The sequence below is a fragment of the Tyto alba genome, unplaced genomic scaffold (genome assembly GCF_018691265.1).
Source record: "Tyto alba isolate M040663 unplaced genomic scaffold, T.alba_DEE_v4.0 Super-Scaffold_2, whole genome shotgun sequence".
Taxonomy (NCBI): Eukaryota; Metazoa; Chordata; class Aves; order Strigiformes; family Tytonidae; genus Tyto; species Tyto alba.
The window spans coordinates 77,036,181-77,062,241 of record NW_024881282.1 but is presented as its reverse complement, the minus strand read 5'-3'; the positions used below and the strand labels follow the sequence as shown (position 1 = coordinate 77,062,241).

At 34.6% G+C, this 26,061-nt stretch overlaps 2 protein-coding genes across 2 annotated transcripts in view; one reads left to right on the top strand and one right to left on the bottom strand.

Moving 5' to 3' along the window:
• Positions 1-26,061, bottom strand: part of CCDC146 (coiled-coil domain containing 146) — a 77,663-nt gene that overhangs the window by 43,309 nt on the left and 8,293 nt on the right. Inside the window, exons 2-3 of the mRNA XM_032996321.2 lie at positions 25,130-25,297; positions 23,967-24,133 (exon numbers count right to left, since the gene is read on the bottom strand). Coding sequence (XP_032852212.2) covers positions 23,967-24,133; positions 25,130-25,256 — 294 coding nt within the window. The 5' untranslated portion in view covers positions 25,257-25,297. The remainder of the gene's footprint in view (positions 1-23,966; positions 24,134-25,129; positions 25,298-26,061) is intronic.
• On the top strand, positions 9,500-15,930 carry FGL2 (fibrinogen like 2). The gene is made up of 2 exons (XM_009970939.3): positions 9,500-10,197; positions 12,999-15,930. The coding sequence occupies exons 1-2, from the start codon at positions 9,576-9,578 to the stop codon at positions 13,703-13,705; spliced, it is 1,329 nt and encodes a 442-aa protein (XP_009969241.1). The 5' UTR covers positions 9,500-9,575; the 3' UTR covers positions 13,706-15,930.

The window sequence follows — 26,061 nt, the reverse complement described above, 5'->3', positions numbered from 1 at the left end:
ATTCTGAAATTGTTGTCTTCCAGTCCCTTTCCACGTCAGTTGTACTTAACAGTATTTTGCTTTTCTCAGCTTTTCTTTCTTGTTATACAATGAACTGGGACCTCATACATCTTTAAACACACTCAAAATTGACAGATCATCTGGATAAACTAAAATAAATTTTCCTTATCTGAAAAGAGAATTACTGGAAAGTTGGATGAAGATTTAGCTGCTAATGGATGGTTGCTTGGCAACTTTCTGCTTTCCTTTTTCCCATATTCCCATAAATGTAATTACATAAAAAATTATGGAAGTATGTGTCCCATTACTGGATTTACTTGTATCTTTACCTTTTAATTTAAAATTTCTGTTATGTTTATTTTATCCTACTAAGTTACCCTTTCTTTTACTTTACACTCATCTTTAACTGATTAACATGAGTGTAATTTTCTAATTTTGTTACACTTTTTTCATGTTATCTTGCTATTTGAAGCTTGGCTTTTCTACCAGAAAAACAAAACATAACAAAACAAACCCAGACCCAAACCCAAATTCCAAAATAATTTTGTTTCTTTCAATCAGTGAAAAGTCCTATGAAATAAAGTATTGGATAATCCTGTCCTATGATAAAGACTGTGGAGGAAGATTTTTCTGAAAAGGGGAAAGGGGAAGGGAATATCCCTCATATTTTTCTAGTTCTGGCTCTGGGAAGGAACCTTTTAAATACAGGAATCCATGAGAAAAACAGAAAATACTTATTTTCAGATTGATGTTCTGTACACCTGCATGGTGTATCCCTCCTGCTTGACTAGCCCCTGGGTGTAGAACCACAGCAGTTTCTCCAAGGCTAGAAGGTGGTTATAGATGATATGTTGGTAAGAAAGAGAAGATGTCAGAATATGAATGGGAATTAAAACCACAGAAGGAAGACAACCCACCTGATAAATGAGGTATTCTTCCATGTGAGCAAAACTAGCCCTGACTACATCAACACCTCCTCACTCCTGCATTAAGTGCAGTAGGCTTTTATATTCCCCATGTTAATAGATTATATTCAATACCTTCTGACAGTCAGCTCAAAGCAGTACACTAAGGAACTCATCTGGAATTTCAAAATAAGTTTTCTGTAACTCAAGTATGATATAAATAAGAACTCTAAGAACTTTGACATTCCCCATTTTGAATTACAAGGCTTTTTAACATTCTTTCGGGAGTCTCCAGAAATGAATAAAACTAAGCCAAATTTTAAACTTAAAAAAGATGATGCAATCCGAATGTTGGTCTAACTCCTCACACTATTTTGATAAATAGCATCAAGAAAAGCACAGAAGATAAATATAGCCAACACCAAGAAATTACTGATTAACATCAGTTACTCACAATCTTTATGAAACACTTGAAGGCTTCCTAAGAAAGAATTTCAAAAGTCCCTAGAACCTCTGCATTTCAGAGAAATGATGGAGCTAACACGTGTTTCTAATTATGTTTGCAGATATTGCAAAATAACTAAAATGTATTTTAAGCTCGAATGGAGTAATAACACTTTCCAACACTTCATTCTAAGCTGTAGATTTTGTAATTATAACAAAACATTGTGACTACACTTGATATTATTTTAATGCATAGAATATCCAACAATTTGTATTCATTCTGTTTATTTCAAACATCTGAAAGGTCTCATCAAACAACTCTTTTGCCTCATAATAGGAGACAACAGAAAAGTATCAAGGGATTAATATATTTTATAGTTTGTATACACTTGGGATTTCAGTATAGTATTGGCTGCTTGGCAAATGTCTCTTCTGGCCAGTGTGCTATGTGAGGTTTGGAATTTTCTCTGTGTTGTTTATTTGAAGAGCTTTTCTTAACTCTTTTGGATAATATTTAAATGTTTAAACATTCAGAGAAGAAAAAGGATAAGTGCTCCTCTTTGAACAGAAAGCTCTGTATCTTCTGTCAAAGTCCTCATTGAGTCCACACTATCTAGACACTTACCACACAGCTAAGGTGTTTCTTAGTCTAGGGAGAAGGCGACAACATCTCCCATTGATTTTTCAGGGGTTATTGCTACATTGCAGGGGGACAACACAGACAAGCTTGCTGAACCCATGCTATGATTCTTGCATTTCTATTCACACTGCTGGCTATCAGTCTCCACAGAATCTACTTCATCCTTTAGAAGAGGTAAGCTAGGGGCATCTGCTGATGTTTGGCTTGCTTGTGCCTGATATCTCCAAATTATCTAGACAAAAGCTTGGACCCATGATAATGCACTAGGTGAACTGAAGCTTTCTCTTCAAGTTCAGCCCATTGCTCAGAGCAAGTTCATAACTGAGCTTGCACTTGTACCAAAACAGTTCAGAACTGTCTACACAGAAATGGCAAACAAAAAGCATCTGCTCCAGGTCCTTAGCATCACCATTGCGATCAACTTGAACTGATAGTGATATGCTAACAGTAAAATGAAGAAAAATCCAGCATAATAACTTGGCTTCTAAATGGCCAAATATAATCGTTTATATTGTTCTAAGAATTTCTATGACTTCTCATTACTTCTGAAGATGATGTCCTGACTACTTCAAGATGGTTCATCCAAAAATGAAGCAAAAACAATTAAAAGTCTATAGAGGTAGTATTTGTAACCTCTGGCACTATGTTTATCTTAAAAAAAAAAAAAAAAGCAAAAACAAAAAAACCCAAGCAAACCAAAAAAACAAAAACACAAGAAAACCACTCTAAAAATTAGCAGTCCTGATGCCAGAGAATGTAATGGTCATAAGGACTTCTGTTACAATTTCATCTGATTCCCTGAACAATACACAGGACAGTTTTTACCATCTTTATTTTGCTACAGGGCTTGAAGTACGCACTTCACTTTCCAGATTGCTTTGTTTACATTATTTTTATTACAACATATAGTAAAGCAACAAATAAACACCATGTAATACAAGGGGGAGTTGAGTCAGAAAAATTAAGGCTGGAAGTAACCTCTGGATGCCATTCAGTCCAACTTCCTGCTCTAAGAAAGGATAGCTTCAAAGAGAGACCAGGTTACCTCAGGGCTCTGTCCTGTCAAATTCTGAAAATGTAGCGACTGAATAAGGGTGCAGTGGTTGAATAAATATTGCACTAGTTATAAGATAGTCTCTGTATTCTGCTGATGTACCAACAGCTCTTTCTACTTTTTACCCACAAGAAGATTCTGACTTGTCCTGAAGTATACTGAGTCTAAACATTGACTACTGTACTTCGTCTCACTTGCATATTTTTTCCAAGCCATGCAGCTGAAGACTGAAATGTATTGCCTGTAGACTTTAGGAAGCATAAGGAAAGCAAAAAGAGATGCCAGAATAGAGGATAATAATTAATCCAGTGTATTTAAGATTCTATTTCTTTTAAATAATACAATTTAACTCATTAAATTATTTCAGACTGCTTTCCAGCATTTATAAGAAAAAAGAAATATGCTCAGTGAGGCTCTTACTTGCCTTTGGCAATAGAAGGAACCAATGACTAACTAGCTCAGAATAAGCATCATATATTTAGATGACCTAAACTCAATTTTCATGTAAAGTGTTGCATTGAAATTTATATATACGCACTAAATATCACTAAACTTTCAATCATCTGTATCGCTCATTTTTCAATATGCCTTAAATATTCATACAGAGTTATAGAAGACTAACACTTCTAAAATTATCTAGAATTTATCTACTCAACAATATTTCAGGTTTCTGCACATATTTCTAAGTATTTTAAGACAAGAAGATAAAAATCACTAATTTAAGACTGTAAATATTTGGTTACACCATAAATTGTAGTTATCAGTATTTCAATGCCATTCTGCATTCCAGTTTGTAGATTGGGAAACATCTAAAGTACATACAGGAATTGCTATAGTGCAGATATTTAGGGAGTTATATGCCTTGTTTAAGTCATTATTCCAGGGAAAAGTTATGATGGTAGAAGGTAAAGGAAAATGCAGTAGGATTTTTAAATTAATGCTGTCATTAGAGTTAAAAAAATATGGTGGAATCCCTCTCATCTGTAACTAAATACATATTGACAGGCAGTAGGTTTTTTAGGGTAAATACGGGAAGTCCCCAGGAAAAGTCTATTCATTAGCCTCTCAAGCAGAAAAGATTTGTCACTGAGTTTTCTCAACATTTAATTTAGGTGATAAATAACAATACCTGAAGCCATGAGGTTATTGGTTGCACAAATGCAGTCAGGCATTTCCCTCCTGATGTTTGTGATAAATAAAACTACAACCAAGTAACAAGTACATTTGTATAAAATCACATATATATGTAAATCTGTTTTCCCTTAAAAGTGCTATTTTTACAGGAAAAAAAAATCACCTTTCGAAATAATTTCTATCTGGAAGCTAAAATAAATAATTTAACAAAGTGATTTTTTGTATTTCATAAAGTGCTTCACAAATTATTTTGCCCTCTCTCCTATTCCAATAAAAGCATATATGTAATGAATAAGAAGATAGCATGCGTTTTTTAAATATAGCATGTCATTATTTCACAAAGTGAGGGCATAAGGTTTATGGTTCTTTGAAATTTGTTGTCTAAAGAAAAGTGACTTGACTGCATTGGTTCCACATACAACAAGCCAGTAACTCAGAAGACAAAAGTAAAACACTAAAAAAATGAGTATGAGAAATTATTAATATCTACTCACTTTATTTTGATATGGAGTCTTTTATACTGATATACCATTGAAAGGCTCATAGTGTACACCAAAGTATTTCACACAAAAATATCTATATGCAGATGAAGCTATGTAAACAAGACAAAACTGAGAGTGGGGTTAAAGGCATACATGAAAAACATTAATATACCCACTTATGTAGCTATAGTACTGTATTGCCTTACACCGAATTTCTACAATTTTACTTTTTTAATTACACATGGATCAGCCAGGCATCCTTTAATGAAAAATAAACTGCTGAAAAGCCTTCTAAAACTAACAAATGACAACTAGGAAAATAATATCATTAATTCTTTCCCAAGGCATAGTTCATAACAGTAGTTTTGTCCCCCTGTTCATGGGAAAAAGCAATCCCTACTTGGCATAGTAGGTACAGTAGATACGGTACGTGAGAGAATATTGCATCTGGTGGCCAACTGTGTCTTGAACAGCTCAGTAAAAGGGGGGATAAGAGACTAGTAAGATAGGTATTTCAGGAAAGAAGATAGGATTCCTGCTGTCACCTGTTTGGCCATGAATCTCAAAGGGAAGATACCAGGTATCCTGTATAGTCTTACACTGGCTGGTTTTATTGGACTTGGTTTGTGGGAATCAAAAAGGAATCTTCCCAAAAAGATGTAGCAGGGAGAGGCTTCTGTATTTGGTATGTCATTGTTCTTAAAGCACATTCTGGTTTATGTATTCCATATACTTGGCCAACTACAGCATCTTCTGTGACTACAGATAAAGGAAATATTTAGTAGTAAATTCTAGATTTTGGGCAGGCATATCTTCAGCTGTTGTGGGAGAAACAGAATGAACAGGAACTTAGTTTCATTGGATCTCTTTCTTTAAAATATGGTCCTGACACCTTATCAGAAGGAGTGATATTCTTTGATCACAAAATTTTTGTAATATGTATTACATTTACAATTGTTTATATAAATATTATCTACTACTTATATGCTATATGTCACTGTTTTCTTTCTGTCTGTCACCAGAATTTACAAATACAGCAAAGACCTATTTAAACAGATAGGGAATCCATGCAGCTACTAGTTCTGTGTGATCTGTATCTCAATAAGAATATTAATAATTAAAATCAAATGGATTAGGACTGCCTTCCTTTTCATGCTCTGGTGTGTTCTCGTAAGACACATGAGGAAGTTGAACGGGTAGTCCCACAATCTAGTGGACAACATAAACACTGCTTCCATGAAAAATGACTACTGAATTAAAAAATAAAACAATTGAAATAATAAAAAAGAAACCTAAATCAGAATTTGTTTCTAGTGTGGTCTTTTGGTATATATTCCACATTGTGGGAAAAACTGAAAATACATTTAATTGCTTTTCATCCTCTTTCTCAGCCAAAACGTATCACAGAATCACTGAATCACAAAAACCATCAAAAATATTACGGCAGCAGTTGAATCTCAACACATTCCACCTTTGTCACCAAAATCATTTATATGAATGAGCCCAGATATGCTTCAGGTTTGTTTGTACCAATCATTCACTTGCACAACAGCTTGCACAAACCTGGGTGTTTTGCAGCAACTCTTCTGCTGGAGATGTTAACACCCAGCAAAACAGAAATCAAACATATTGCAAGCGGTTGTGTTTCAAATTGCCATAGTCACCAGTTAAACTAACATCTGCCTACAGTCTTAAGTTTGTTGTTCTCTATTTGACCTACATTCCATTATCTGCTAGAAAAAAAACCTTTTCTCTAAAATATCATGGGAAATGGTTCATGCTGCTTTTGATAAACTTTGAATAAATAGTCCTCAGTCAAGTCTGTTAAACCAAAATATATTACTACTTTAACCTTGCAACCACTGGGTAGTTCTGGGAATAGAATTAATATTTTCAGTAGAATTTTAGAATATCACATGCTCTCAGTTATCTTCTTATCTTTAGGAAGATATTTCTGTAAGATTAAGGTATCTCTTCAGTCCACAGGAGGAAAAGTAGATTCCTAAAAAAAAAGACTAAAAGAGATGAAAAGCTACAAGAAAATGACCTTTAACCAAACAAAAGACCTTGGTAGAAAATTCTCCCTTGTGGTCATCAGCTGTTATTCAGCTAGATCCTTTCACAGTTGAAAAAGATTTGCTTTTGGGTTTTGTGATTGCCTAACTACTTTGAAATATTATACAGAACACCCTAGAGATCTAGAAAAGCCCCATCTGGGAAAAAACTTTGCTTATAAACAAACTGCAGTTCTCAATTTTTATTTGGTCCAATATTTCTGCCATTAAGCTGCATCAGTATCTTACAGTTTAAGATTGCTCAGTGCCCCTTCTAAAGGCAAAGACTTGTGAAAAACTCAGTTTTGAAAGCTGGCTTCATTTATCCCAAGGAAGTTAAGAGGCACTAAACACAAAAAAGACTGGGGTATACTACTCTGACTTCTGGAAGGGAGAAAAGAGACCTGAAAAATTGTTGTGAATGGACATTCCCTGACAGAACAAGGAAGGCCAGTCCTCAATTATGAGACTTCTCCAGGTAGAAGAAGCGTACAGATACCTGATGGGTCTTTCAGGCTCCAAACAGGTTGCTGATAGCCTAGCAGCAGAACATCAGACTAGTAACAAAATCTGGAGGATAGCAGAGCATCTCAAGATTGCTGAAATCTCATCCAAAGGAGGAAGCAATTATCGCAAAATGAAGGTATATAAGGGACCAAGGAATTAATGTCTCAAGACAAAGATATTTGAAAAGCTCACTTTGCTATCTGAACTTGATTTTCTTTGACATTTAGCATTATTAAAATTTCTGACCTTCTTGAAGTTACTGAGTTCTAATGATATTTTAGGCTTTCAGTGCAGCCCAACAGTCATAACTATATTTGATAAGCATTTAAACATTTCAAGGCAATTCATAAGATGTGGTCTACCAAGGATAATTATTATTAATTTCACAGATACAGAATAGTTTGTCCAGTCCAAAGTCCCATAGCAGATAGCAGAGTACATTGTAAACTGGAGAAACAACAGTGAGGGGGAACATGGCTTCACAAATAACTAGTATTTAGGAATTCTAATATATTTCTAAAGCCCCTCAAAATAGGCTGGTATAGCTTTCCTCAATTTGACAGTAGCAGCCATACAGGAGAACAAGGATCTGTAAATACCTGATTTTAGACTGATAAAAAAATTTAGGATCCTATTAATAAAATTTAAAATTTTAAGATTTATTATCGATGTCAATATCTTACACCCAAGTTACAGTTTGGGATGGGTCTTTCACCTCATTGCTGAAGAACTATCATGATCTGAAAGGGAGAGATACACAGTTTTGCCACATAACCAAAAGCACCATGGCAGGTTCTGGGATGTTCATTTAAAATATGGGAAAGGTAGATTCAAAACCCATTTCTCAAGAAAGTGCCCAGACCATTGTGCTATGGAAGAATTGTTGTAGCAGGTTAGATAAGTAGGGGTTTTTTTTATCAAGCCTCCCTCCTGTACTATCAATATAAGCCTGTGTTCTCTATAAAAGCTAGTAACATTCCAGAGATCATGACCTTAACGGAGTATGTGTGTGACTAATGTCTGTTTAATGTTTAATCTGTATTATGAGTAATTTCAAATAGGGTTTAGGGAAATAAATTGTTCAGATTGGACTAATTAAACAAGAACTGGTGTAAAAACCCTTTACTCATGCAAGTTATTTGGTTCTTGGCTGAGCTATGAACACACAAAGACATGTCCATGTAGCGTTGATTTGGGGCAGAAGGAAAACAACACTGGTCATTAAAATTTCATAGGCACCACATGAGAATGGCAAAGGTGGCTGCAGGATAAAAATGAGGAAGTACATGACAATTGTCACCTAGAGCTGAAGTATTGCATTTGGTGTGATTAGTCATGCAAAGTATAAGATTAACTCTTAAAGGTGATACAAGACACAATAAAAAGAAAAGCAGGAACTGAAAATCAGGAATACAAAAAAGAATACCCCAAACTGATAGGCCCACGGGAGCTCCTTCCCTAGCTCTCTGCCTTGCTTCAGATTTAGAATTTAGGACATTACTCAGAACACCAGGATTTGCTTTGGGTTTTCTTGACAATCAATCTAACAGCTAGGATCCCATGCATCAAAGCAGGGGGGGTCCCTTAAGTTTCCTTACCTTCACTTAGAAAGGTTCAATAAGAAGTATTCAGAATCAGATAACAGAGAATTTTAACTGTGATGTGCCATACAAATAATGAATATTCTATGTAACTATTCTAAGCAGTGCTCAGCAAAATATGAAGAAGAAAGTGCTGCTCATCCTCCTTAGTTTGTGACTCTATCCTGAAAAATGTTTGGAACTAAAACTGTATGTGTGTTTCGACATGCTTTGGGATTTAAATAATTTTCATGAATACTTCTATTTATAAACCTATATAGTTTTAGGAATAAGGGGACTGAGTGTCAGTGAAGCTATTGCTGTGATAAACCTCAAACTGAGAAAGGGCTGTTTTTTACATTTTCCACCTGCTGTGGTAAAACTACAGTCCAGTTTTGAAAAGCAGTTTTAGAACACTCAGATGTTAAGAAACAGATGTTAGAAGACTGTCATAACACAGAGCTAAGTGATTTTTTCCCCAGAAAGAAAACCCCTGTAGAACAAGGAATGAAATTAAATTGCATAAGTGATCAGCACACATGCATTTCATCATTTTGCTTACATATGCTAGTTCTGAGTCAGGAATACTCACTGAAGCATGCTACTCTTGCAGGCACTACCTACTTTGCTCTGCTATTAATCACTCGTGATGCAAACACTCCCACCCATTTCTGAGAACAGTGTAGGCAGTCTGATAACTCACAGGCTTCAAGCTGCCCTTATAAAGTTGTTCCACTTGTGCATACTTCCTCATATTGCTAGTTTCTCTGTGAAGATGAAACTGCTTGTTTACTTAGTCTTGCTGAAGACAGCTGTCCTCACTTTAACAAATGTCTTTGCAGTTGTTTTAGAAGATGAAGAGGATGCTAAAGGAGGAAAAGTTACTGACACTTGTTCTATAAAGCTCAAAACTAATCGGAAATGTGATGGAGGAGAGGATTGTCCGTATCAGATAAATCTGCCTCCGATGACCATCCAGTTACCCAAAGAATTCAGACTGCTTGAGAAGACTCTAAAAGAAGTACAGACCCTTAAAGAAGCAGTAAACAAGCTGAAGAAATGCTGCCAAGACTGCAAGCTGCAGGCAGATGACAACCAGGAAAGAGACAGTAGTAATGAATTCCTGCTACCTAATGCAGAAAATCCATCAGAAAACAGCAAAATCCAAGATAACAGAGTAAAGGAACTGCAAAGCAAAGTTAACAGAATGGCAACCAGCTTAAAAAATGCAAAGAGCCAGATTCAGACGCTGCAGGGTCGTTTAGAGAAGATGAGCCTCATAAATATGAACAATGTAGAACATTATGTTGACAGCAAAGTTGCTAATTTGACATTTGTTGTGAACAGTCTTGATAACAAATGTTCTTCTAAATGTCCAGCAATGCAACCAAGACCTGGTATGTAGCCTGTTAATTCTTACTATCCATCTAAGCTTTCTGTGCATTTTACAAATAATAGGTAAACAATTTAAAGTGTAATTTAACTAAACAGTTGTGCTATTAACTTCACAAGTTAAGTATTTGCTCTTTTAGTGTTTATTTATACTCCTGTGAAACATTTCAGCTGCCACTAGAGGCTTACTGAGAGCTGCAGGTGTTCAGTTCCTCCTACAATTGGACTTTATTATGGGATTTAAAACATGAATATTCAAAGGACTTTTTTCTTTGCAATTCAATTTAGTAAAATGAAAAATTAACTTTTTATTTTACACCCTACTACTCTTCATTAAGGATATTAAACATCAGTGAACTACATACATTTTCCCCTTAGATGACAAGGGGTAAATTTTCTCTATTTGTGCCTTAGAAAACTTTATGGGTTTGTTTGTTTTTTTTTTTTTTTTTTTTGTAGCGTGAAACTGCAACTATTCTGCAATAGTCTGAAAGTCATTATTAAACATGAAGTGAATCTAGTAAAATTTTTAAACATATGGATCATAAAAGAATATTTCTACGGTCGTAGCAAATATCTGAAAGGCTTGGCTAAAAAAGCTTATTAACAGTACTTCTCAGGAGGGTAGTGTACGTACCATCATTTTAATACTAAATCCTTAGCATGAAGCCAATATCTAGCCAATATAAAATAGGAAACTGGTGTTTTCAGACAAACACTTTTTTGTATTACTTTTTAATTGTCCTAATTAAAATTAATAAATATAACTAATAATTTCTTTCTAATGTTGACTGTTATTAAGAGAAGATTGAGGGTGTTTTAAAAGTCTTACAGTTTTTATATCACACATAAGAATATTTAAAATCAAGAAATATTCACTAGATTGTCAGTGTATTCTACCACTTAGATATCATACATATGAAGATAGGGTTCTTTAGAGATAAAGCAGAGAAAGATCAGGCTGCATTTACAATTTTAACTTAGATATCATACATATGAAGATAGGGTTCTCTAGAGATAAAGCAGAGAAAGATCAGGCTGCATTACAATTTTTAAGCCTCTGTTGCTTAGCATTCAATTTAAAAATAAAACTGTTCTTCTGTCTACCCATATTAAAAATTGAAGGATCTGCAGATGGTACAGTGTATGTTCAGCTGGAATTCTTGAAAGTGTGAAAAGAACAAATGAATAATAATAAAGGTAATGCTTTTACTATATCAACAATCTGCTTAAATCAGATATAAATCAGTATAAATCAATCACTTTAATTCAGATATAAAGCATTCACAAAAAGAATGAGTGGTATTTGGTATGTTTATAGTGGGCAATGAATCAAATTCAAGTACAACACTTCATAACAGATTAATTTTGGACATCTCACGCTTACTGAAATGTTGAGTACTGTACATAGCATATGATCATGCCTTATATTTTTCAGTAACTGATGCTAGAAGTGTTTCTATCAGCAGTATATACATTATAAAAACTAGCAAGGATCATAGCTACAACTTCTTCCTATACAGGAGCTATTCTTGCTTCCACTGAAAGTAAGAGCAAACCTTTATTTAAATAGGAGTTGAATTAAATTATAAAAGCATTTTAGCTGAAATGTATATTCTCTGTCAATTTCTGCTCTGAAGCTTAGTCCACCAAAGATCTTACACAAAGTTCAGTGAAGTAAATGAGAATCTATTGTGGATTTAGAATAAGCTTTCATAGATGTCCAGTTTCTGTACACCCAAACAAGTAGTCCTGAGTCTGAAAACACTCCTCCTTTTCATGAATTTGTGTAATTGTTTAATTTTTTTCTAGGAAAAATATGCAATTCAAGCCTGCAAACAAACATGCACATAAATTCTAATCTGCAATAGGAATGAACATTATGGTTTTGACTCTTAACTCAGAACTTCTGAGAGCACTCTGTATCACTTACTTGAGAACATGGAATTATAATATCATGCTGTTGAACACAATGCCATTACTGGATGACATTGTGGATCAAAAATAAATTTTCCCTCTGCAGGAAAACCCAGGGGTTATTTTTCTTTTGAATAGAATACATCACCCATCGGTGGGAAAAAGCTCTGTTAATGGTAGATGCTACAACTTTTCCTTACTCGAAAGCCAGCAGTGCCACATATACAGGAAAGCACCAACACTTTCCTAGCTTCGTCTTTCTAGTAATTGTATTACTACAATAGATAAGACAATTGTACTTTATTTCCTGCTATCTGAAGTACAGTCAACATTAACACATGAAACATTTCTAAGACGTTATGTTCTGTATCAAATGATGTCAACTGAACAATAGCCAGGTTAGTCATTCCCATATGGACAAAGCTTTTTCTCTGACATACTGCCAGATGAAGATTTAAATTATAGGCAGGGAGTGATGGCATACCTTTAAACACAAAAAGCAGCAGGCACATAAACACAAAGCATTAGAAGTATCAACTGAAGAAATCAGGCTGAATTTACAGGAGGTAATGAAAGGATAAAGAGGATAGAGAAAAGGAGACAAGGGAAAGCAGACAATCAAAATGCCTCCATATTATGCAGTTTTGATACAAAAAGTCATTTAAATGTTTTTTTTTGGCAACTATCAGATGCAGAGATCCTAGGTGGCATCTATTATAAAGTAAACTTGATGGAAAAAACCTGTTTCTCCCTAGAACTGAAATTGTAACTATTTCCTACGCAGAAGTCTATCCAGTCCAAGTTCTGTATGCCACATCAGTCTGGGTAAAAAAAATGTTTATTTTTTAATTGAAAATGTTTATTCTAACATTATCTGTTTTTCCACCAGTTATACAAATAATGCAAAGAGACTGTGCTGATCATTACATAGCAGGCAGAAGGAGTAATGGAATCTACAGGATAAGCCCTGACCCCAGAAATGACAGCTTTGAAGTTTACTGTGACATGCAAACACATGGAGGTGGCTGGACAGTGCTGCAACGGCGTCAGGATGGTAGCACTAACTTTAACAGAACCTGGAACGACTACAAAAATGGCTTTGGAAACCTCAGCAGGGAGTTTTGGCTGGGGAATGACAAAATTCACCTCCTGACAAAGGGCCAGGAAATGCAACTGAGAATTGAACTTGAAGATTTTAATGGTATCAGAGAGTATGCGAAATACGAACACTTCTATGTGGCCAATGAATATTTAAAGTACCGTCTAAGTGTTCATGGCTATAGCGGCACAGCAGGAGATGCCCTTCACTACAGCAAACATTACAACCACGATCAAAAGTTCTTTACAACTCCAGACAAGGACAATGATAGGTATCCATCAGGAAACTGTGGAGCATACTACAGCTCTGGCTGGTGGTTTGATGCATGCTTGTCCGCCAACCTCAATGGCAAGTACTACCACAAGAAATACAAAGGGGTTCGCAATGGCATCTTCTGGGGTACATGGCATGGTATTTCTGATGATACTCCCAGTGGATATAGGCAATCTTTTAAATCAGTAAAAATCATGATCAGACCCAAAAGTTTTGTGCAGTAATTCTACACCTTTCTCTTAACTAGTTTGCATTGAATTGCACTCAAAATCATACTTACTCAGTATTATACTCAGAATTCAAGTATTCAGTTATGTTTGGCATCAAATAGTTCTAGACAAAACAACATACTTCCACATAAATTTTTAGAGATGGTTTGACCCATATAATATATTAAAACCAGCATCTATGTTTCTGAATAGTTATTGTTAAAACTTAGCACAGGTTGAGTCTTGGTATCGTTATGTAAATATTCTAAACATTGCTTTTGGTGCTTTAATGACTGTGATGTACCAGATTTTAGGATTTTAAACTTTTAAATGGTCTTCCACAAATTGTGTCTGAATGAACACTTACATTTAAACCTGAAAATAACTCAGAGATATAACTGATAACATGTAAATTTGTCAATACTTAGAATGAAAAGTAAAACAGCCTCTCTGAAATAGCCTGAATTTTGTATTGTCTTTCAAAACTTCAAAAGTATACCATGGCAATATCAATATAAATTAGGAAAAATACTACAAACTATTATTTTTAAAGGACTAGGAAACAGAGGGCCACATGGTTTGCCCAAAGACACAAAAAAACCCTTGAAGAAAACTTAGAAAATTAAGATGATTCCTCAAATCTTATCCCCTTTATCAAAGATTATTCAAAGAAGTTGGTGAATGAATGAATAAAAGCAAGTGGAAATAATGTAGGCAGCATGTAATGAAAGACAACATTTCTTGCTCATTTTGGTTCCTCTGTTCAAGCTCAAGGTTCTATTTGTCATTTGTGGGAGAAAGAAGCCGTTATGTAGCTTATTGCATATTGATATAGGCAGGTGGACAGGTAGGAAGAAGACACGTCAAGAAGAATCCATCTCTTTGCATATAATGCTTATAAACACATACAAAAAGAGTTTCCAGTGCCATTTTGCTTCCTCCTGAATCTTTTAGGTAAGACAAATATTACAAGATGACTCTTACAGAGACTCAAGTACTTCTCACTCTAGGTACCATTAGACCTTAAAATTATATGAAAGATTGTAAATATTTATCTGGAAGATATGAAAAGAATGTGTTCTCCCCATTTTCTGAGTACACCTTTTGTAGCCACAGAAACATCAACAGCCCATTGGCACTTATAAACAGAAAAGAGAATTTGTGAAATACTTTTTTCTTCTAAAATGTAACAAATGAAACAATCAAATTTTCAAATACTTGAGGAAGTGCAAATTAGAGATAGTACTATTAAAGCTCATGTTGTACATAGCAAGCACAAATTTGATTACATGTATCTATTGCCTAACCTAGAAAGGACATGTCTCTATAATTACAGTGACTAACATTCTGAGCAGAGATGCCATTTATCTTAGCAAGAGGCTACTTTGCTATATTGCTTATGCCGATCTTGAGATGCAGATAAACTATGCTGAGACTGTATTTCTTTATCAGTTAAAATGTGGTCTTTGCTGGCATAGCCTTTTTGATTAAAAGAGACATACCAACAACAACAGCAAAAAAGTATACACCTGACCTAATACTTTACAGATAGGACCTTTATTGTTTTTTAAGATGATAATGAGAACTGTTATGGTTACAAGTTTTGCAAATGAGCAACAGTGGCAATTGCTAAATTTTAAAATATTAATATATATTTTCAGGAAGTAAATACTTTGAAGGATATGTCAGTGTGAAGTATAATTTGGTTTATTTTATTTCAATTTAAAGACTAATGGAAAATTTTAATTGCAAGATGTATAATCTTTGAGAATGTGTTTTGAAGCTATAGAATATTTATTTTGGGATAAAAAAGGATTTTCTAAACAACAAAAAAAAAACAACTTATGAAGTATTGGTTAGAAGAGTAAGTATGTAATTGCATATGATTATATTTAACCAGCTTCTACTTGAAAATGTCTTTTTCCTGCTAAGTTATTAGAAGAGAAACTGTCCTTTTCTTATCCTGTTTAAAGGAAACTTTGTAAAACACATAAATGTTAACAGAATAAGCAAATGTGACTAATATCACCTACAAAAGACTTGTCTAATGTCTTTAAAAAAAAAAAAAAAAAAAAAAGGAAGTGTAATGTTGTTACACAAATATGAATATTACCTGCCTGGAACTGTTGTAGCTGAATCTCCATCGACATGTACTAATTTTACAAAGTGTAACTCCATTTACTTGTTGCAAGCATTATTTTTGTTTCTCCTTGGTAATAAAATTAAGTCACACTTTTAAAGCTGTACTACTGTCATAGATGTTTATGGGGACTACCAAAAAAATTCTCATGAATTGTTTTATTGATTTTCTGTAAAAACTGAAGCAATAAGAAAACACAGATAGCTTTAGATGACCAACACAAGAGGACTATGTGACATTCCAGGAGAGTAACTGCTAGCAATGATAGCTCTTAAGACATCCATTCAATGACACTTCAGCTGCCAGATAATATGAAAGGCTGAAATCTTAGACATCTTTTTGAAACTATTCATATTTTGGTAGAGAAAAAAGTAATTACCCAATCAAGAGTTTACACAACCTGTATGTTTAACATGAAAGAGGAGAAGTAAACTTATCTGTTTTTTGCATTACACACGACCTTTCACATCACATGGAAGTTTTATCAAAGCATGTGAATAGAAGTAGTACCCCAAATTAAAGCATACAATTTTTTATACAAACGCACTTGGTCTCTGCTTTAAGATTATTAATTCGAAACATGTCTTCCGATTTGCTGAAAACATCTATGTAACACTGATTATCATACGAAAACACTTGTGGTTTTGATCTTGCTAATATTTAAATTGTGAATTTTAGTGAAGAAGATTACTAACAGCAGGTTTGCTAACAAAATTCCTATGGGTTGTTTCCAAAAAAATAAAGGCACAAATCCATCTGTTCAATGTGATCAGCCAAGCAGACTGTAATGTGTTGGCCTTCTATGCATTGCTTAAACAAACAAACAAAAAAATCAGTAAAAAAATCCAGAAGAAATGAAAAGGAAGGTCTGAAAGCAGTGATGTTAATTTTTTTTCTTCCCTTTTTTATGCAAATATCTCTTTCCTTAATGTTTTTCAGGAAACACTGCAGTCAAGAGAGTGAATTGCAAACAAGTAGTTTGACAATTTGGTGGAAAATAAACTGGCATTTCTGTGATTATTTTCAGAGAAAATTAAGAACATTCTCAATCCATACCTAGAACACTGTGTTTATAACTTAAACCAAAATTTAAAAAAAAAAAAGTGCCAAATTTACTTAGCTTCTATGACATACAAATCATAGAAAAATCAAACCAGGAAGGATGTGACTTCAATATTTCATAGAGAAAAAAGATGGGATAAGAACTAAATACTGGCCTATGAAGAAAGATATTTGAAATGTATTTTTATAAATGTATTCTGTGTTCTTTTTTTCATAAGAGAAAAATAATATGGTATGCATAGGCCTGAAGACATTGACATGAGTTTCAAAGAAAAATGGCTGAGCAATACCAGCCATGGGCCCTGCTAAATGCAAACATTCCACTTAGTAAACTGATCTCTTTCATTTACAGCTTTAATAAAACTTTTATGGAGTTATAATACTTCTGCCAGAAGTGAATTTGGCCATCATCCTCAATGGCAACCAAAACCAGAAAACAATGTTTTAAGATGATGTGTCAAATCCAACCCTCATACAAATCATGAAAACAGGATATGAATCAATATTATTTTTTAAGTCTCTGTTCATCAGTTTTTCTGATCTCAGTAAAAAAATAATCCACTTGGAAATAATCAATAACTGGAAAAAATATCCCAAATAACCTAGTTATGTTCATACAATCAAGACAAACTACAAGTCTAAATAATATTACACTTCTGCTGAAATAGTACGCCAACATTTAGAACTATACAGTAGAAAGTAAGTATGTTTTGTACACTTATTTTTAAGCAATTACATGGAGTCAATGATTTTTGTGGAGAAGTAGGATCCACTTTGAGAAACATAAATTCTTATTTCTTTCTTCTGAAAGAATATAAAACGCCCTCTGCTTACCTCTGCAGCTCAACCTCTAGATGCTAAATGCAAAGATAAGGATTCTTTCTCATGCAAATCATTAAGAAGTATTTGGATACAGTTTTTTTGAATAAGGAAACCAGAAATTATCTTTTTAACATTTAAAATAACCTGATCTGTGTAACAGATGATTCTCCGCCACTGGACATTTTTATCGAATGTATGTTTGGTTAACACTGCTGTGGCTTCCTCACTACACAGTGTGCTGCCATAAATATCATAAGCCAAGGCCAAGTAGACTCACAATTTTAGTACAACATCACCCTGTTTTGGAATATCAGATCTCAAAGACATATTTTGGGTGAGAAAAGGGGAAGCAGAAAGGTTTGGAACAGAAGACAGCAATATGCTTCTCTTTTTAAGTCTCACAAGTCTCAGAGATTTTTGAGAAAAGGCCAAAACATAAATGCTGCAATTACAGTGTATTCCTTCTCCTAGCCTTGGAGCTCTAAGGAGCTGTGTTTCCTCTGTGTGGCATGAAATATGCACTTGACTTTATAACAGCTCAGAAGAAATAACACATCATAAACGCTTTCAAAGATGCTCTTCAGAAATGAACAGAAACATCACCTGCTTTGTGGTAATATGAACACATGCAACAGCTTCCTGGCCTTGTTTCCTCACAATGTCACCTCAAATGGTAAAAAGAATCTCTCAACAGAAGGAGCACATTAGCTGGCTCTGTTCCCACTCCTGCTGTTTAAAGGTATCTGTAAATTCACCCCACCCCGCTACAGCTTTTTACAGGAGTTACCACCAGTTGGAACAATCAACTTACATATCACAACTGACTGGTTTAACGTTCACTGTGCAAACTATTGCTTGCTTGCTGAAAGCTGTTGCAAAAAAACCCCAGACTCTAGCTTACAGACACATTATCATCCCTAGCTGACTCCCCAAGTGACCATACCAACAACGTTAAAAAAGGTTTATTTAATTAGCAGTCAGATTCCTATGAGTGGAGGTGGAGGCAACATCTGTCTTTGCTGTCTGTGCCAAGATATTTAAACAGCTTTTCTGTTGTGCCAGGAGCCTTTGAAGCATGTAATGTGGAGTGTGCCAGGACCAGCTTAAGTTTGAAAATGTTGTTTGCATTCAACAGCTGTGTTAAGATTTTTACGACTTATCCAGTGCTTTACATTTTATCCATTGCTATGGTTGCCATGCAAAAATATACCGATGACCATACTTTATAAGAGTACAAAGCACAATACTGTATGTGAACAGAAAATAAATTGGTGCTCATATTAAAAAAAAAAAAATATTATATCATAGTCTACCAAGCTAGCTTTTCTAGGAATTTTTTCATTTAAAGATGTAACGACATTTGAAAAAAAAAAAAAGTTGTTTACATCTACCATTTAACCTTGGTTAGGACAGAATTAAAAAACATCTTGTTAACCAAAGAAATTGGAAAAAGCTATATTTTCTAGAGTGGCATTGTTAGAATTCAGAATACCACCAAAGAAATACATGAAATACTGGTTCTTATTTCTGTAGCCAACCTTTATGTGACTCTCTCTTATTTCCTGCAGCACAGATGAGAAAAAAGAGAAAAATTAAAAGTACCTTTCCCCCCTTAAAGCACATTCAAACACTGAACATGTGCATCACTGCATGACTTTAAAGCTCTTACAGCTATCATATCCACCTTAATCAGCATCAGATCAGCAGAAGCAAAATTTGCTCGAGAAGTAACTGTCACTATACTGTTTGGTTTTTGTTAAAAATGGAAATTTGCTCTGTGATTCCAGTAGAACCAGGATTTCAGTTAACATCTTTATTAGCACTTCAACCACTTTTGGCAGTCAGGGGTAAGAAGTTCATTAATCTCAGAAAGACTCCAAGTTTCAAAACAGTCATGGAAAATATTAGTGAAAGGTTCTTTCTGCTTCCTGATGGATGGTGGCAATAGAATGCTTGGACACCAGCAAAAGGAAATGTACCATAATAGTGACGATTTCTATCAAGAAAGAGCAGTGCAAATTAAAGACTTGGTGCTGGTATCAGATAGGGTGCACAGTCCTTTTTATCTTTATAGGATAGAGAGTGCAAGATTAGACCAATCAGCGAAATCTCCCAAAGGAGTTTATTCCTCTGCAGTTTTTGATTTAGCACATAAATCGATGATGTTTATCACCATAAAGGGAATATTGGGGTAGCTTCTGAACAAGGTACCTACTCACTGACTCTGGTAAATAGTAAAGCACTTTTCATTCACGGGTACACTATTTTATAGAATGAATAGCTCCCTCAGTGTCCACTACAAAGAAATGCAAGATAAAAGTTGCAGAATCCTTTAGCTGGTACTGTTTTAAAAATACATGTATAAATCTGAGTGAACTAATAACTATCTTTCTAACCCAAGAACATACCAACAAAAGGAAGAGAAAGAAAAAGCACAGCATAGGAAAGCTTAGAGACATCATTCGTCAGTAAAGCCCAACAAAAACTGCTGATATAATACTAAATGAAAAAGATACCAAACTGGGAGAAGCTACCCTCCCACCAGCTGATGTCTCCTTTTTTTTTTTTTTTTCTAGAAAGAGCTTGTACCTCATTTATAACTAAACAGAATTAACTAAACCGAATTAAAATATAGTAGGCTCTGTGACTGATTCTCCTAACTGAAAGAACCCAAAGAACACTAGTTTTTGCATAGTCTCTTGAATCAAAAAGATGAACCAGTAGATTTTGTGAGCAATTCATCAACTTTATTAATCTTTGGAATTTTGCAAAGATAAAGTGAATGGAAAACTGTTCCTGGAGTGTTGCTGTCAATGATTCACTATCAAATTGGAAAGATGTATTGAATAGGGGTCTTTTTTGTGTCTGGGATTAATTGTGATTTGGGTAACAAAACAAAAATTAAGCAACAGAAAAGGATTCTAAGCCTATAATAGATATTAAACATCAACAGCATCATTATGACAACTGATGTTTTGCTTGTTTGTGTTCCCATTAAAATGGGAAAGCCTGGATCAGGTGGAGGAAATGAAAGAACAGCTTGAGTGTCCAGAGGGAAAAAATGCTACAATACAGTGCAGGGAAGGGCAAAAATTATGGGGACAAAAATTATGACACTGGGCAGGAGGCAATTTGTTAATTGGTCTTTTTTACTTTAATTCTGCCTGATCCTGTAATTTTGAGCATTTCATCCAGTTTCATGCCATCTTCTGTCGCTTTTTATATTCAGATGGATATGTTGGTATGCCCTGTGTTGCTTTAGCAGTAATAGTAGTGTTGTAACAAGGATAAAATAGGGATAAAGTAAGAGGTAAGATGTATTATATTACCATCTGTTGTAAAAAAATAATAAATTTGCATACAGAAGATGAGTATAAATTCAGACCATTTTGCTAAAGCTAGCTTCTAGTAAAATATTCGTTTTATAAAATTAATAGCTCTTGAAATTTAATGATGTATTTGACAAAATTAAACAAATTTTTTGCTGCCTTTTAAGAAATTACATATACATGGTCTATAATGCACTAAATTTAAGATGAAAACAGCATAATTTATTGCATCTTAATGTACCATTTATTCAAGTAATATATTTATTTCATCATACAGGTACTAGACTATGAAGTTTTCCACAAAAGTTATTAACATGATGCAGATTGATTTATTTCTAACCATATGCATGAGAAGAAAACAGGATATGAGGAACGATTCATAAGTCAATAAATTAAATTAGAAGTGTTAGAGTAAAGGCCTTTATTTCAAGAACATAACAACAAAGACTAAAAAGTGGAAAGTTCATTTTGTGAACGTCAGTCCTCTAACCAACAGCAGTGGAAGTAATCATTGAGTTAGCCTGACATCAGCTTGGTAATAAATAAAAACACTTGGTGAAAAGAAGCAAGTCACAATGGACTGAGTGGTTTTTGTTCAAACCTCTGTCCAGTTTTTAATATTTTTACCTAACCCACAAGGCTAAACAATGTTACTATGTGTTATTAAAAATGAAGGAGAAAGCCTGTGCATGTGTGACTTCTTGCTGTTTATGTTTGACTATCTGCTGTTTACATGAGAAAAATGCAACTTGCTTTACTAGAAGGTTTACTGCTAGAAGGGATATATCTGTTCTCAAATAAATCTAATAATACCAAAAGGAGTCCCTTCTGATAAGTATTTGCAGCTATGCAGGCATAAGTGACTAGCCAGTAAACCAGAGATAATATGATACAGTGCTGCTTCTGTGAAAAAGTTCCAAAAGCTATTCCAAGAAGCTGAAGCCAATGCCAATGCAACGACCTCTACGGTGACCAAAGTAATGTATTTATCTCTGAATTATGTATAAAGTTCAACAAAGGAAAACAAACACGTCAGTGGAAGAGAAGAAAAGTGAATAAGTGATGAAAAGCCAAATTGAACCGTAAAGCACAAGTACAAACTGTTAAAAATTATGGTACGAAAAATGAGTCATAGTTCCCATTTAAAAATTGACAAAATGACCAAAGGACCTCATTTATAGAATCCTATGCAAATTGCTTACTTCAGTTTTCCACTGGACTTTATTTTCCCTGAGCTGGGAACAACTTCTAATGCTAAAATTACCCTATATTTCCCATTAATGGTTTACAATGTTATCACAGTTAAACAAGTTGGCCTTAAATTTGACATGCAGAATAACCTAATTGGAAAGAATTTTTGAGGAAAAAAAAATCAGCCAAATGATCTGAGAACTTTATAGAAAAAGTCCAGAAAAATAAGTTTTCACCATGATTGAAAATAAGGAAAACAAAGCAGAAATTAAGAATATATTTTAGAATGTTATGACATTTAGTTTTATTTTATTTGGGGAAAGGTGGGAGGTAAAAATATCTTGTAAAAGGCATATGCCTCTCATTGACATATCAAAAATTCTACCACAGCTGAAAATCCGTAGAACAAGTACAGGAGTAGCTGGAAAATAAAGTACTCCCCAAAGCGCAGTTTACATAGTTTCAGTAGACAGGAGGATTTCTGCAAGGTGAGAGGTCAACTCTCTCTGAATCATGGAGTTTTGCAGCTGCCTTGAACTGAGAAAAAAAGGGGTTTTGTGCTACAACAATACTGGAAGCTGTGGGCTCACTATATACTGGCACTGGACTGAAAGTGAAAATCTCTCTCCCTCCTGTATACTTCACTCAAATGCACAAGAGATTAGAGAGAGACTGACTGTGCAGCTTCATGCTACGTTCAGTATGATCTAGTAGCAGGACAGGAAAGGGGCATTTCTATTTTCCTCTTCACTACAAATTCTTGCCCCTTCCTTTCTACTGACCTTAGGTCCAAGGCAGAGAGAGAGAGCTGGGCTAGCAAACCGATCTGACAGATCCAAGCTGGAAAGAGCCCAAGGTAAAGCAATTTAAAATAAGATCTCTAAGAAAACCGTGAAGCATGAACAAAGCCTGCTTAGGATGTAAGAGAAATGTACATTTTTATTATAAAGAGGGCAGAAATTGATTGCTCTCCATTGTCACTGTGAAAAAGGCAAGAAGAAAGCTACATTATTCACTTCAAAGGAAATTTAAACTGGGATTTAGGAAAAACTTTTTTTTTAAACTATAGAAATAATGAAATGCTGGAAAAGGATACCCAAAGAGCTATCGCCATCAGTTAAAGTTTTAAAGAACAAATAAGACAAATATCTGCATAGAATCTACTACAGTGTAAATTTTGGATTAGATGATCTCTTAATGTCTCTTCTGGCATTACATTTTTAAGGTTTCCATTTAATATCTATTTGATATCTTAAATTCTAAAATATTTCTAGTGTTCTAAAAGTTTCTTCAACACATAAAATCCTGCAAAGTAAACTGAGTTCCAAAAGATTTCTTCTATCATCATCAGTTATTAGAGCCTCAGGAGCCACTTACCTTGGATTTTTCCTGCAGCTATTAAGCCTTTCTAAAAATCATGATGCAATTATCTCTAGAACTAAAACACTAAAGAAACAAGACCTCTCTATTACCCTTAAGGCCATGATCACTGCAAAAAATAATATGGTTACCTATTAAGCACACCATCCCCAGCAAGAATATGCCCCATGTATGCTTCTGCTTCACAAAATGTTCTTACTGCTTAGAAAAAAAATCAGAGAAGAAATAGGGAAGCTACAGATAGCCTACGGTAACAACCTTCAATTACTAACAACAAAATATACATTTCAGATTAACTGATTTGGCCACAATATGCACTGTTATGGACAGAGAAAGCTGGGGTACATGGTACCTCATCTAAACACTGAAATGCAGGACTTGCTGTTACATCAGTGGATCCCTCATCTCGGCTATAAACTGTTGGAGCTAGAGCACAGATAGGTTGCTCCTTCCCGATTTCCACTTCTGTGTCACTGGAACTGGAACTTTCTTCACCAGTCTGACTCATTGTTTGAAGTTCTAGGAAGTAACAAAAATACCAAAATACAGTTAATTAGATCCAAGTATATATAAGACTGTGCAAAATAAATGTGTAGATCTCCTGAAATCTCCTCATATCACAGCTCCCATGTAGTACTAACATTTCAGTTATGTACTGGGTTACATTTTTAGTATCTGTGACCTCTGCTAACATAATACACCACTGGAAAGGTATCCAAATGAACTAAGAGTAATAATAAAAATCACAGGATTCAAGCTATATTTTGATCCCTAGTACAATGTGGGAATCCCTTTTTTCTTCCTCAAAGGAAGGAGCTTTAAAATAAGGGTAAAATCCAAATTTTATAATCATAGCTTGGTGTAAGCTTTGTCCTGAAGAAAGCTGCTTTTCAAATTAGGTAACCCATTTTTTTTAATAAATACACAGAGAGAGAAATAAAAGAAAGATGGTACAAGTAGGGTTGTTGGAAAAGATAACTTTCCTACAATTATATTTGGGAAAACCCCATTTTCATAGCTGTCATTTAGGAATAGAAATCTCTAAGATTCTTGCATTAGAAACAGCTAGATCAAGGAGATTTATTAATTACTTCTCAGCAAGGTGAGACCTGTCATCAAATTACTATAACTTTATGTAACTTCACTTCGTGTTTACCATCTCAGCCCAGCACTTGAGAATTATGTTCCCAGGCATGAATCACCAGAACTGCCTGAGGTGTGTGAAAATGCTGAGATGGAAGAGGGAAATGGGAGGTGGAATACAAGGGAATACGATGGTCTCGGTACCCTGATAAGACAGCAATGTCCATCAGATCAACATTTGTCATTATACCAAATGCCAGTTAATAGCTGGCAAAAAATATCTTCTGGCATAACAGTATCTTAAAAATTTTGTATATTCAAAGCATTTCAAAATATCAACCCTTTGCATGAAAGCAGCATGAAGCAAAACAGACATTTCAGGAGAAATATATGAGATATGGGGTAACTAAAGAGAGGCAATTACCATCGTACCGAGGGAAGAGATAGGAATTACGACTTCTGAGGCACACAGAAATCTTGCCATGATATAGAGAGATAGAGGAGCCATGGAGTATATTGTAGAGCAAAGCACAGTGGAAAGTGGAGACAAAGCATACATGGAGAAATTCAAGAATTCTTTCACAAATTCACTGAAGCTGGCTGTAGAAGAAATGAATGGACAAATCATTACCACAGTATATTAGTTCAAAATCTGGGGATAAAGATTGCCAACTTGTGTAAGTGTTCACCTGACACCAGAGGTCCTTCTAAAATAAATATCATGCAGAATAACTATTATACAGAGAACATTGTATTCTGCTGTAGGACAAAAAATAGGATAAAACCTGTATCAGCTGCCAAAGATGTAGAAGCCACCTCAAATTAGACAGTCTTGACATCATTCAGCCTTCCACCAAACATATGGGAGACCTTTCTCTTTTAAAAGAGAACCTTTTATTATAAATCAAGGACAATCAAAAGCAGAAATTTTGAGAACATTTCAGTAGTGTATATACCAGATTTCTCCAATGAAACAACCAGAGCAACTGTGCATTCTAAAGCCAGAAAGCTGACAGTTAAGAAAAATATAATTTATTTTTATAATTGTGGTGGGAAAATGAATATAAAAATGTTGTGTTGTGTGTATCCACATTTTGAAAAGTCACTTGTCTATAAAGGTAGTGAAATTTAAACTAGCAAGTTTATGACTTTCTTCAGTGCTGTTTGGAATCCCTTCAGGAACATTTTGACTTTGAAAGAGATTTCAGAGGCTGTATTTGCTTATGGAAAAAAAAAACAATTTCACGATCCCTCCTGGAGGAGTCAAAACATTGTGAAACAACTGTAAACATCATAGAGGCCAAGAAATAAACTATGAAATACTGTACATAAACAAGTATACACATTTATAAATAGACAGCAAT

Bases quoted from the DNA above. Each gene is read 5' to 3' on its own strand.
- FGL2 (XM_009970939.3), top strand. From the start codon at position 9,576: ATGAAACTGCTTGTTTACTTAGTCTTGCTGAAGACAGCTGTCCTCACT. The intron at 10,198-12,998 runs GTATGTAGCCTG...TTTTTCCACCAG, and splicing joins AGCAATGCAACCAAGACCTG to TTATACAAATAATGCAAAGA.